This window comes from Pelophylax lessonae (genome assembly GCF_965119305.1).
Source record: "Pelophylax lessonae genome assembly, chromosome: 6".
NCBI lineage: Eukaryota > Metazoa > Chordata > Amphibia > Anura > Ranidae > Pelophylax > Pelophylax lessonae.
This window is the reverse complement of record NC_138773.1, coordinates 192,940,526-192,952,920: the sequence shown is the minus strand read 5'-3', so window position 1 is coordinate 192,952,920 and position 12,395 is coordinate 192,940,526. Positions and strand designations below refer to the sequence as shown.

Here is a 12,395-nt window from a genome sequence, read left to right as displayed (position 1 = left end):
CCAGAACCGGGGCCAACACTTTGGTGAACACCCGTGGAGCCGAGGCGAGACCAAAAGGTAACGCCACAAATTGGTAATGATCCTCCGCTATGGCGAATCGAAGGTACCGCTGGTGACCCTCGAAAATCGGGATGTGAAGATACGCATCCTTCAAGTCGATGGAAGCCATGAACTCCCCCGGAATCAGGGCAGCCACCACCGACCGCAGGGATTCCATGCGGAACTTGCGCACCCGCACGAAGCGGTTCAGCGCCTTCAAGTCCAGAATCGGACGCACCTTGCCCTCCTTCCTGGGTACGGTGAACAGATTGGAATAGAACCCCCCAAATCTGTCCCGATGAGGCACCGGGACCACCACTCCCTGAGCCCTCAGGTCCTGCACCGCTAGATGCAGATCCCGCAAACGCTCCGGGGACAGTAGAAGATTTGAGGGAAAAAATCTGCTCTCCGGCCGAGAGAGAAACTCGATCTTGTAACCAGATCGAACGATTTCCTGAACCCACCTGTCCCGAACACGGCCGAAGGAAACCGAGCAAGCGTCCCCCCACCCCTGAGCCGGGTGAGGGCGCCCCTTCAGGCCGCACTGTTGTGGGCAGCGGAACCGGACTGGCCGGACTTTTGCTTACCAGCCCACGGCTTCTTGTGGGAGCCTTGACCCTTGGACGGCTTGCCCCTATAGTGTGACCGAAAGGCACGAAAGGACCCCTGAGGGGGTCGAAAGGAAGCATTTCTCTTACCAGGAGCCGTCTTAGCCTTGTGGGATTGGGGCAGGAGCGTGCTCTTACCACCCGTGACCCCCTTAATTAAGGTATCTAGGGATTCACCAAAAAGGCGAGAACCATCATAAGGCAAGTTAGCCAAGGTCTTACGTGAAGATTGGTCCACCGACCAACACTTCAACCAAACCAGACGGCGGGACAACACCGCCACACTATGTACACGTGCAGCCAACGGAACCATATCCAGGTCCGCATCACACAAATACATGACACCCTGGTGGATTTGATCCACCATATCCAAAGTCGCCTGGGGGGCAGAATCAGCCACCAGGACGCGTCTAAGCACCTGCGTCCAGCTAGCGACAGCCTGGGCCGCCATAAGTGAAGCAAATAAGGCTTTCAACATGGAACCCATAAGGAGTAGGTATGACGGGCAAGGGACTCCATCCGCTTGTCCGTGGCATCCCTGAGTGTCCTCAGCAGGAATCGCAGTGGACTTATTCAAAACCGCTATCGCATGATCCACCTGAGGTGGGATACACCAACGCTCATCAGTAGCGGGCGTAAAAGGATAGCGTAGCTTAAACCTACTCGGTACAGCAAAAGGCTTGCGTATATTACGCCATTGTTCTTTTACAGCGCATTGAAAATCATCAGTGCAAGGAAACACCTGCGATGCTTTGCGCCTTTTCTGCGTCCCATAAGTCGCCAAGGCAGCAGGAGGACATTGTTCATCCTGTAAACGCAGTGTTTGCTTGATAGAAGCAACCAGATCATCCATGAGTGCAAGCTCTTCAGACGAGCCAGGGGGAGAATTATCAACCCCTTCAACCTCAGCCTCCATTTCTGACCCTATAAGGTCCAGGGAGGAACGGGACCCCGACAAGGAGACCCCAGCCACAGCAGTCCCATCACCATCACCCTCTGAATCAGAGGAAATTGAAACTCTGGGCCTTTTTGAGGATTGAGCAGCCACCAGCATTTGCACCTGAGTCGCAAGGCTAGCCACAATCGCAGCCAAATCCCACATTGGTGGGAAGCAGCAGTCCCCTGGCTTCCCACCAATGTGGCAGGAAATTTGCTTTCCTGAGAATCCATGCCCCAAATTGAGTACAAGTAAATGGGTGACCGCCCCTTTAAATAAGGCGCTGCGAACGTAGCCCACCGCCACACAAGTACACTCACACCAGGGACCCCCACAGGGAGAAGGTATACTCAGGCAAGGATACAGTGAAATAGAGGGAAAAAACCTGGAGAGACCGCTGCTGCTGCTGCCTAGATCGGTGCTCCTGGAGAAAGGAAGTGCTGGTATGCAGGGCGCTCTATTAAAGCCTATGGGAGGCTACAAGAAAATGGCCGCCATGCATGTGTACCATGCGGCCGGAGCGAGCACAGCCAAAATGGCGCCGTTTGGCGCCGAAACCGCCGCTCCCTCACCTCATGAAGGTGAACTGAAAATACACCATAAGTCATGAATAACATGGTGGACCGCCGCAGCGGCGCTGTAATGTGCCCCAAGCATGATAGCATCAAGCCCCACAGCACACAGCCGTTCACACACTCAGACTGACACAGAGTGCAGCACAGCCCCCCCTCCTTGCAGCCCACAGCATGCAGTGTGAGAGATAGGGAAACATCAATAGTGTGAACACAGGGCAAGGTAACACAGTCCCAGACTGACACCCCCCAGACAGACAGGTCCCCACATAGATACACTTACCTCTTACATGGCGTGGGGGACCCGCACAGGGGAACAAGCCGCTGTACATGAGACAGGGAGAGTCGCATCCAGGATGCAGCAGAAGGTGGGTTGAGAAACCGCACAGCGTCCAGTGAGGTAGCCACCTCACCCTAGCATCCCTGCACGGAACAGGGATGGGTCGTTCAGAAAACTCAGGAGCGGTACCTGACTGAACGCTCGATGGCGGGCTGAGAAACCACTGACCCACAACCTGCGACCAGGGGAGTCAGCCCGAGACGCAGCCCGCAGCATCCTCTTCATCAGAAGATCTAACTAATGCTGGTAAAAAATAACAGCTAAATAAAGAAAGAGAGAAAAACTCAAATAAAATCAAAAAAGAGAGAAGGCTGAGACAAAGTGTCCCAGCATAGAAACATCCAGCTACTCCTGACAAGCTAGACATTGAAACTGAGTTGGATACAGGAAGTGGAGGGTTATGAGCTGAGGGGACCACCCCCTGGGGGTGGGATATGTTAAAAGCCTTTGTACTAACATATTCTGTTGCCTAGCTACTCCTACGGAGCAAAGGTCATAACCCCATTGTGATGAATATGGAGGGGCGGCGACTGTCGGAGGACGTAAGAGAAAATAAATTTTGACAAGTAAAATAGTAAAAGGATTTACTTAGAAACCAGTGAGTCTTTTTAACAACAAAACTTTCTTTCATTCTCCTTATGAATACATTTAACAAAATAAATGAGATATGTCCTGTCATTTTAAGGATAAATTCAAACAACAATAATCCATTACACTATACTGAAAGACATATACAAATATATATTATTCATTTACAATACTCAATTAGAGATCCCATACAGCTTATTACTTAAGTGCAGAAAAACATTTGGCAAGAAAATTACTTTTGGCTTACTTTAGATGAGTCATCGGTTTACTCAATCATTCAATATATATGTGGCATTAAAGTGGTTGTAAACCCTTCCATATACCCAGTAAAGTGCCTGGCCTCAGGTGATACACAGAGATGAAACAAATCCTACTACACAAGTTGTACCTGTTTATCTACAGTTGTCTTTACCCTACATCATTCAAAGCGCAGAATTTACACAGGATCTCTCAGCTCTGAAAAGCAGGGGGTGGGGAGCTGAAGTTACATTGGTAAGGAGAGCAGATTAGAGGGAAGGGACGTTATACCCCCCTTCACACAGGAACAGAGCTAATGTCGATCAGCTGGAGCTCCCTCCCCTGTCACCATTTTTCTCTAGGTGTCAGGAAAAACTTGTCAGAAGTGATTCATACCGATAGCAGAGGAACGGGACAGCGGACAGAAATGACACGTAGTGATCTGGAGTCAGACAAGTACACACTATAAAGGGATTTGTTTGTTGATATTTCATGTCTGAGGTTTACAACCAATTTAAGGCTTTTTAATTTTAGAACATGATTAACTCTAGCCTCCAACCCAAACAGACTTTTTGATGAAATCCACACATTTCATGCTTTTAAAAATATGTTTTCAGGATTACAGCAGTAATAATCCTATTATACCTATTAGTGGTGCACTGAAATTAAAATTCTGGTGCCGAAACCGAAAAATTAGAAGGCACCTTGCCGAAACTGAAACCGAAATTGACGGTTTTTAACAAATATATATATATATATTTAAAAATAGTTGTATTATATTCAACTTTTTATTTTATATCATGAATTTAAATGAATATGAATTCATTGTCAGGCATTATCGGCACCTTTTGAACTGGTGATAGTAAAGTCTTGTTTTTTTTTTCTTAAAAAATAACAAACATGTCATACTTCCCTGCTCTGTGCAGTTGGTTTTGCACAGAGCAGCCCAGATCATCTTCTTTTCGGGTCCCTCGTTGGCGCTCCTGGCTCCTCCCTCCTGCAGAGTGCTGCCACAGCAAGCAGCTTGCTATGGGGGAACCCGAGCCGAGCCGCAGCTCTGTGTGTCCATTCAGACATGGAGCCGTGGTTTGGCTGTGTTGGGGCACATAGGTTACTGTTAGCACTTCCTGGTTTCAAGATCAGGCTACAGGGTTCCCTGGGGAAAAAGTCAACTACAGCAGATAAGGCAGAGATCCAGGGATCCCACACCTTATTACAAGACCTAGGGTGTCCCTATTTCCGTAGGTCATGTTATATAAAGTGAGAGTGGTATTGATCAACTGTATGCACATAGTTATGGTTGATAAGAACGGAGTCTTTCATCTCACTGGGATACATTTCTTTAAGAAAAAAAATATCCTATAGAAGTTTCACTAGTTAGTGGACAAGCACAGGTCCTTCAGAAGTCCTAGGCATATTTTGAGACTATAAAATATTAAGAAAGGCAAAGGAATTAGCAATGAATTCTGTGATCTGGTGCCAGAATTCAGAAATATATTTACAATACCATAATGTATGAAGCAAGTCAGCTGCCTTACTGTATCTCTTACAGCAGGTGTTCTGTGATTTATGGCCAAGTACATGGAATCTAAATGGGCTAGCCTATATTTGATGAAAACGCTTGAGTTAATCTATATTTGGTGATAAATGAGGACACGTGTGACCCTTCAAACTCCTGCCAATCCTCTTCCTTCAGACTGGACAGAGCCCACATTCTGTGCCAGGTCATAGTATCTGGTGTTTGGGTTGCCATAGATGAGATGACTACCAAAAAAAAAAAGACAGCCCCTACCTGCTATCTATATATTTTTTTCATTGCTGGTTTTCTGAAACATTGACCTGATGAGACATACAGCACATTTATGTAATCTACAGTATGTGCACCATAGTTGACCCAGCTTCACTTATCTAGGGAGAACAATAGTCTCCTTTTAAAAACAATCCAACCTAGATCCACCGACCAGGGATGTCTACTGATGCCACTCAAAGATATTTAATTCTATGGGGGATCCGGCAAAAAATTGACAGGATGTGTACATTCACTTTTCACTTTCCAAAAAAGAAAAAAATAGGCACAATAAAACTTTTCCAAATCCTAAATAGGTCAGGAAAAGATAAAAGAAATACTCCTAGTGAATGACATTGAACTAAAAGAACAAATTAACCCTCTTTGGGATAAATCTGCGGAACATAAGAGCAGATGGTTTTACTGGTATCTCTTACTTCTCTGATGAATTCCTACAATACGCATAACCTGTGCCAGTCACCCGTGACTTATATTGCCCAATTGGAGTTGGTAATCCTACCCCCGCCAGAGAGGTGATTGCCCTTTCCCCCTTCCAGTTTCTTTACCCCCCCCCCCCTCTTTTTGTCTTACCTTCCCCTTCCTACCTCTTTCTTTCCCTTTCCTAGCTCTTTCTCTCCTCTCTCTTATATTTACTTAAATAAAATCGGGATGCACAGACCTCAGCAGGACACCCCGCAGTTGACTTCTCCCCAGAAAGTTGTAGCTCTTCCTAGGGGTCAGAGGGATTTTTCTTTCCATGAAGGGTTGGTCCCTGAGCTGTTCCCCCGGGGGGCTCCCTTTACCTACATTTGAATACTATATCATTGACAATGACATTTGTGCTTACACTGTTTTACCTTTCAGTAGATGTCGAAGGACTTACAGTGCCTTGCGAAAGTATTCGGCCCCCTTGAACTTTGCGAACTTTTGCCACATTTCAGGCTTCAAACATAAAGATATAAAACTGTAATTTTTTGTGAAGAATCAACAACAAGTGGGACGCAATCATGAAGTGGAACGAAATTTATTGGATATTTCAAACTTTGTTAACAAATAAAAAACTGAAAATTTGGGCGTGCAAAATTATTCAGCCCCTTTACTTTTAGAGCAGCAAACTCTCTCCAGAAGTTCAGTGAGGTTCTCTGAATGATCCAATGTTGACCTAAATGACTAATGATAATAAATAGAATCCACCTGTGTGTAATCAAGTCTCCGTATAAATGCACCTGTACTGTGATAGTCTCAAAGGTCGTTTAAAGCGCAGAGAGCATCATGAAGAACAAGGAACACACCAGACAGGTCCGAGATACTGTTGTGGAGAAGTGTAAAGCCGGATTTGGATACAAAAAGATTTCCCAAGCTTTAAACATCCCAAGGAGCACTGTGCAAGCGATAATATTGAAATGGAAGGAGAATCAGACCACTGCATATCTACGAAGACCTGGCCGTCCCTCTAAACTTTCAGCTCATACAAGGAGAAGACTGATCAGAGATGCAGCCAAGAGGCCCATGATCACTCTGGATGAACTGCAGAGATCTACAGCTGAGGTGGGAGACTCTGTCCATAGGACAACAATCAGTCGTATACTGCACAAATATGGCCTTTATGGAAGAGTGGCAAGAAGAAAGACATTTCTTAAAGATATCCATAAAAAGTGTCGTTTAAAGTTTGCCACAAGCCACCTGGGAGACACACCAAACATGTGGAAGAAGGTGCTCTGGTCAGATGAAACCAAAATCGAACTTTTTGGCAACAATGCAAAACGTTATGTTAAGCGACACAGCTCATCACCCTGAACACACCTTCCCCACTGTCAAACATGGTGGTGGCAGCATCATAGTTTGGGCCTGCTTTTCTTCAGCAGGGACAGGGAAGATGGTTAAAATTGATGGGAAGATGGATGGAGCCAAATACAGGACCATTCTGGAAGAAAACCTGATGGAGTCTGCAAAAGACCTGAGACTGGGACGGAGATTTGTCTTCCAACAAGACAATGATCCAAAACATAAAGCAAAATCTACAATGGAATGGTTCACAAATAAACATATCCAGGTGTTAGAATGGCCAAGTCAAAGTCCAGACCTGAATCCAATCGAGAATCTGTGGAAAGAACTGAAAACTGCTGTTCACAAACGCTCTCCATCTAACCTCACTGAGCTCCAGCTGTTTTGCAAGGAGGAATGGGCAAAAATTTCAGTCTCTCGATGTGCAAAACTGATAGAGACATACCCCAAGCGACTTACAGCTGTAATCGCAGAAAAAGGTGGCGCTACAAAGTATTAACTTAAGGGGGCTGAATAAATTTGCACGCCCAATTTTTCAGTTTTTTATTTGTTAAAAAAGTTTGAAATATCCAATAAATTTCGTTCCACTTCACGATTGTGTCCCACTTGTTGTTGTTTCTTCACAAAAAATGACAGTTTTATATCTTTATGTTTGAAGCCTGAAATGTGGCAAAAGGTCGCAAAGTTCAAGGGGGCCGAATACTTTCGCAAGGCACTCTAGCTGTAAATTGGACTAAAGCACATACTGATTGTAATCTATGTGGAATCTACATTTTAGTATATCTTTTCCACGCCTTTAAATAAAAAAAATAATAAAAATAAAGGAACTAGCCTAGCCCATCAACATAAAAAAATAACATAACACAGTCACTCACCTCACAGTACTTTTTCCTTTAGTTAGATGCCCACAGTCTGATGGCCAGCATCATTTAACAATTTTAGCCCATGGAAGGTTTACCCCCCATCATGACCAGGCCAACTTCCATTAAGCTCAGGTCATCTTGGACCTGACCTAGCCTGCTACTGGTGAGTGAAAAAAGCAGCACAGCGATTACCTGATCTCTATCATTCTGCTTTATCCTCCTATTAGCATGCCAGCACATGAGTTGATTGGCTACTTGTACTGCATTTTCTCACACTCCAGCCCTTCTCTACAGGGACTGCAAGAGGCAGATACCTGATCAATGTCAGGTACTTACACTGCCTTATCTACAAAATGCATTTTTTGTACATTACACAGCTCAATGTTACCTTCTGTAGCAAAGCCCCCAGTGTGGCCACTCCATGTGAATGAATAAGATTCTCCTGATTGATTGGATGTCTCTGAATAAAGTGTTTCAGCATCAAAATAAAAGTAGCAACAATATTCTTTTCCAGACGGGCCTCTGCAAAAAACAAAAAAGAAACAAAAAAAATGCATAAAGTGACCAAATATCATCCTATTTAGTAAGACCTAGAACAAAGAATAGTAATCAATACCAATTACACAGGATGCATCATCAACTAAAAATTTGATTATTCTTAGTTTTTTTTCTTTTGATAAAACACAAATATTTGCAGACTTTTCTATTAAACACTTACAGGTTTTCATAATAGTGTTTTAAAGGAGAGGTATGGATTTAAGAAAAAAATAAACATTAATACTCAACTCTATGCTGCAGCATCGGTGTGATGCAGCTGTTTTCAACTGGCTCTAAAACAAAGAGCATATAAACGCTGATTCTGCTTGCAGCAGAGAGCAGTGATTGTCTGTCAGCATTCTCTGCTCCTCCAGTGCTCACTGAACATCAGGCTGTAGAGGGAATGGGTGTGGATTGCTCCAGGCATATTGTTGGGACCCTTAGGCTCCATGTACATGGGACGTTGTTAAAAGTCCCTTTGAATGCTGGAATTTTAAGGACGTTTGAAACGTCCGTTCGGTCGCGTTTGTACCCGCTTTTAGCGGGCGTTTAGCAGCGTTTGCGTTTAGAAGCGTTCCTAGAGGTCAAAACAATTATTCCCCTTTAAAATGGAAAAACGCGAACGCTAAACGCGGGTCATCGCGTTCAGACGCGTTCAGACGCGTTTGTGCGTTTGAAACGCCGGGAAACACACGTTGGAACGCAAATAATTGCGTTCTAAAAACAGTCCCTGAACGCAACTGCCTGCAAATGACTGTAAACGACCTGGTGTACATGGACAGATAAGATAAAATGTAGATGGGTTCAGGGGCTTCTGAAAAAAAACGCCCAACTGCTCCTAAACGGCCATTTCCAGCGTCCCGTGTACATGGAGCCTTAGGGAGGCTGGAGTGACCGTGGCTGACTCTGGGTCACAAGAATACAAAAGTAAGTGTATTTCTGTGACTTATAAGAGGACCTTTGGCCATTCGTTCCTTTCTGCTGTCAGCTATAACTGCCGGTAGTAATCATATGTAAAAACATCAGACAGGCTGGTTGTACCAATCCGACTGCCCATAGATGGATCAAATCTCGGCATGTTGCTACTGAACTGGCTAAATTTCGAGCAATGTTTGGCTGGCCGCAGTTAGGCACTGTTAGACGGACATCGGCAGCGGAAGTGAGGGGCAGAGCGGCCGATGGTTCAAGGCGTGTCAGAGAGCCGACAGAGGGCAACAATGGCAACAACAATGGCAACAACAATGCTGTCTTGAACCAATGCCCTGCCTTGGATCATCGGCTGCTGATGTCCATCGATGTGCAGAAGTGATGTCATGGTGTTGACATCTGGGGAGGAGGCTCCCCATGTGACGTGTCAACATCCGACGCCCGCTGGCGCCAAAATGGGTAGAGGGGACTATTTAATCCGGTGCACGCCGGATGTTAGCAGGAACGACCAGAAACGAGAAAACACATGCAATTAGGTAATGGAGACCTTTGCAAGTAAGAATGATAATGAGAGATGGATATTACATCCTTGGATTATCTTTTAGTGTGGAGAAGGGGTCTCGAAACCTTGTACTGAGGAGTATTACATGCCTGTCTGTGTGTCTACAACAGGGAATGATGGGGTGGTCACTTTATAGCCTGTGGGTGGGTAGGTACTCCTCCACTTTGATAAGAGTGGATATCATTTATTCTCTATTTAACTACTTGTAGTGACGGATTTGTATCATATACATAGATGATCAAACACATCCACCTATATGTTGGGCTGCTTGTTTCTTTTGGAAGGTGGGCCCATCTGCTTAGGAGCACTCCCCTAATGATATTAGTAAGTGTTTGCACGTCTGTTTCCGTACATTTTTGGCCCATGTATGGCTGGATGAACTCAGCCTTTAATATTATCCTATGTCCAATATAGTTGGTCGTTCCTGCTTATATAATCCTGGCACCTGCCCGCCAAAGATGCTGCGTCATGGGTTCCCTTCAAACTTATACCTACTCCCAGAATCCTCTGCAGCAGAATCTGCCTTCTGGGGTAGATACAAGCCTGACTGAGCCACTGATTGGGTTTCCTCCACTGCCCTATGAGAATCCTCTGACAGAGCCAGTGGGGAGACTCCCCTCTCAGTAACATCACCTGGGAGACATGACAGTCCAGCTGAAATCATGGCCCTGGTTAAGCAGCCAAGGCCCACTATACTTTACCTAGCACCTACCTGTAGGGTGCTACAATAACAGTAATTGTTTGATTGTAAAAATAATTGATGTATATATTCTTTTGTAGAGAATGTCTGTAAGGTCTCTTTAACCTGAAGAAGCCTGTGGTGAAATGCGTCAGCTGAAGTAGCTTGCGACTGGTGAGTATCTTGCGACTGGTGAGTATCCTTGCGACTGGAAGTATCTTTGCGACTGGTGAGTGTCCTTGTGACTGGTGAGTATCTTTGCGACTGGTGAGTATCCTTGCGACTGGTGAGTATCCTTGCGACTGGTGAGTATCCTTGCGACTGGTGAGTATCCTTGCGACTGGTGAAGTATCTTGCGACGGGTGAGTATCCTTGCGACTGGTGAGTATCCTTGCGACTGGTGAAGTAGCTTGCGACTGGTGAAGTAGCTTCCGAGTGGTGAGTATATTTGCGACTGGTGAGTATCCTTGCGACTGGTGAGTATCCTTGCGACTGGTGAGTATCTTGCGACTGGTGAGTATCTTGCGACTGGTGAGTATCTTGCGACTGGTGAGGATCCTTGCGACTGGTGAGGGTATTAGCGACTGGTGGGTACCCCAGGTTTTGTACCAGGGAAGTTAGAGGTAGTGTAGGTAAGGAAGAGCAGGTCGTTAATATTATCCCCATAGAGTAGAGGGTAATAATGTCCGACAGGATTGGGGATGCCACTCAGTGCACTTCTTGCGGCATGTATGCGTTCCTTGATGAAACAATCGAGGACGAATACTGCTGTGCAAGATGTGAGCGACTTGTTGCTCTGGAAGCCCACATCGTGGATCTAGAGAACACAGTGACAAGACTGCGTGGCATCTACAACCTGGAAAGGAGCTTGGACTTTACCCATCAGGCGCTGGCAGGGGTCAGCATAGAGGAGGAAGGAATAGAGGAGACGCAAGCAGCAGAGGTACGCAGCTGGGTGACTGTTAGGAATGTTAGGTGGAGGAGAGTCAGGGAGGCCAGTCCTGAGTTGGTACACCCTAACATGTTTGCCGAGTTGCAGGTTGAGGGGGATATCAACTCAGGGGTGGCAGTGCTGGAGCATGCGCCCTCCCCCAGCTGCCAGGGGAGGGACGGCTCCAGGAAGAAGGGGGGCCGTAACGCAGGAAAGGTTAGACAGGTTGTGGTAGTTGGGGACTCAATTATCAAGAGGACAGAGAGGGAAATCTGTAAAAAAGATCGCGTGAACCGAACAGTTTGTTGTTTACCGGGCGCCCGAGTTCGGCACATCGCAGATCTGGCAGACAGATTGTTGGGCGGGGCTGGGGATGACCCAGCGGTCATGGTGCATGTGGGCACTAATGACAAAGTTAAAGGTAGGTGGAGGATCCTTAAGAACGATTTCAGGGACTTAGGTAATAGATTGAGGAAAAGGACCTCCAAGGTGGTTTTCTCTGAAATACTGCCTGTACCTCGAGCCACACAGGAGAGGCAGAAGGAGCTTAGGGAAGTTAACAAGTGGCTGAGGAATTGGTGTAGGAAGGAGGGGTTTGGGTTCCTGGAGAACTGGGCTGACTTCTCAGTCGGCTACCGGCTCTTTAGTAAGGATGGGCTGCACCTTAATGGGGACGGTACAGCTCTTTTGGGGAGAAAGATGGCCACCGAGTTGGAGGGGCTTTTAAACTAGGAGACGGGGGGGGAGGGCTCAGAAATAGAATCAGTCAGGAGGGAGCAGAGGACTGAAGGCAGTTGTAGGGTCAATAGCGACAGTAGGTCAACAACATCAATTGGCGGGTCTGTGCGGGAGAACAGCAGACCAAACAGAAATAAACAAAAACGCCAATCACGTTTAACTTCCGTAAAACTAAGAGGGGTATATGCTAATGCCAGGAGCCTAGCTAATAAGATGGATGAGTTGGACATGTTAGTACATGAGGAGGACATAGACCTTGTGGGAAT

At 46.0% G+C, this 12,395-nt stretch overlaps 1 protein-coding gene across 4 annotated transcripts in view; it reads right to left on the bottom strand.

Annotated features, from left to right (window-relative positions):
• The window catches only part of NBEAL1 (neurobeachin like 1), a 312,113-nt gene that overhangs the window by 96,235 nt on the left and 203,483 nt on the right, over nt 1–12,395 (bottom strand). For all 4 annotated transcript variants that reach the window (XM_082260720.1, XM_082260721.1, XM_082260722.1 and 1 more), the window contains one exon: nt 8,144–8,277. In XM_082260720.1, coding sequence (XP_082116846.1) covers nt 8,144–8,277 — 134 coding nt within the window. The remainder of the gene's footprint in view (nt 1–8,143; nt 8,278–12,395) is intronic.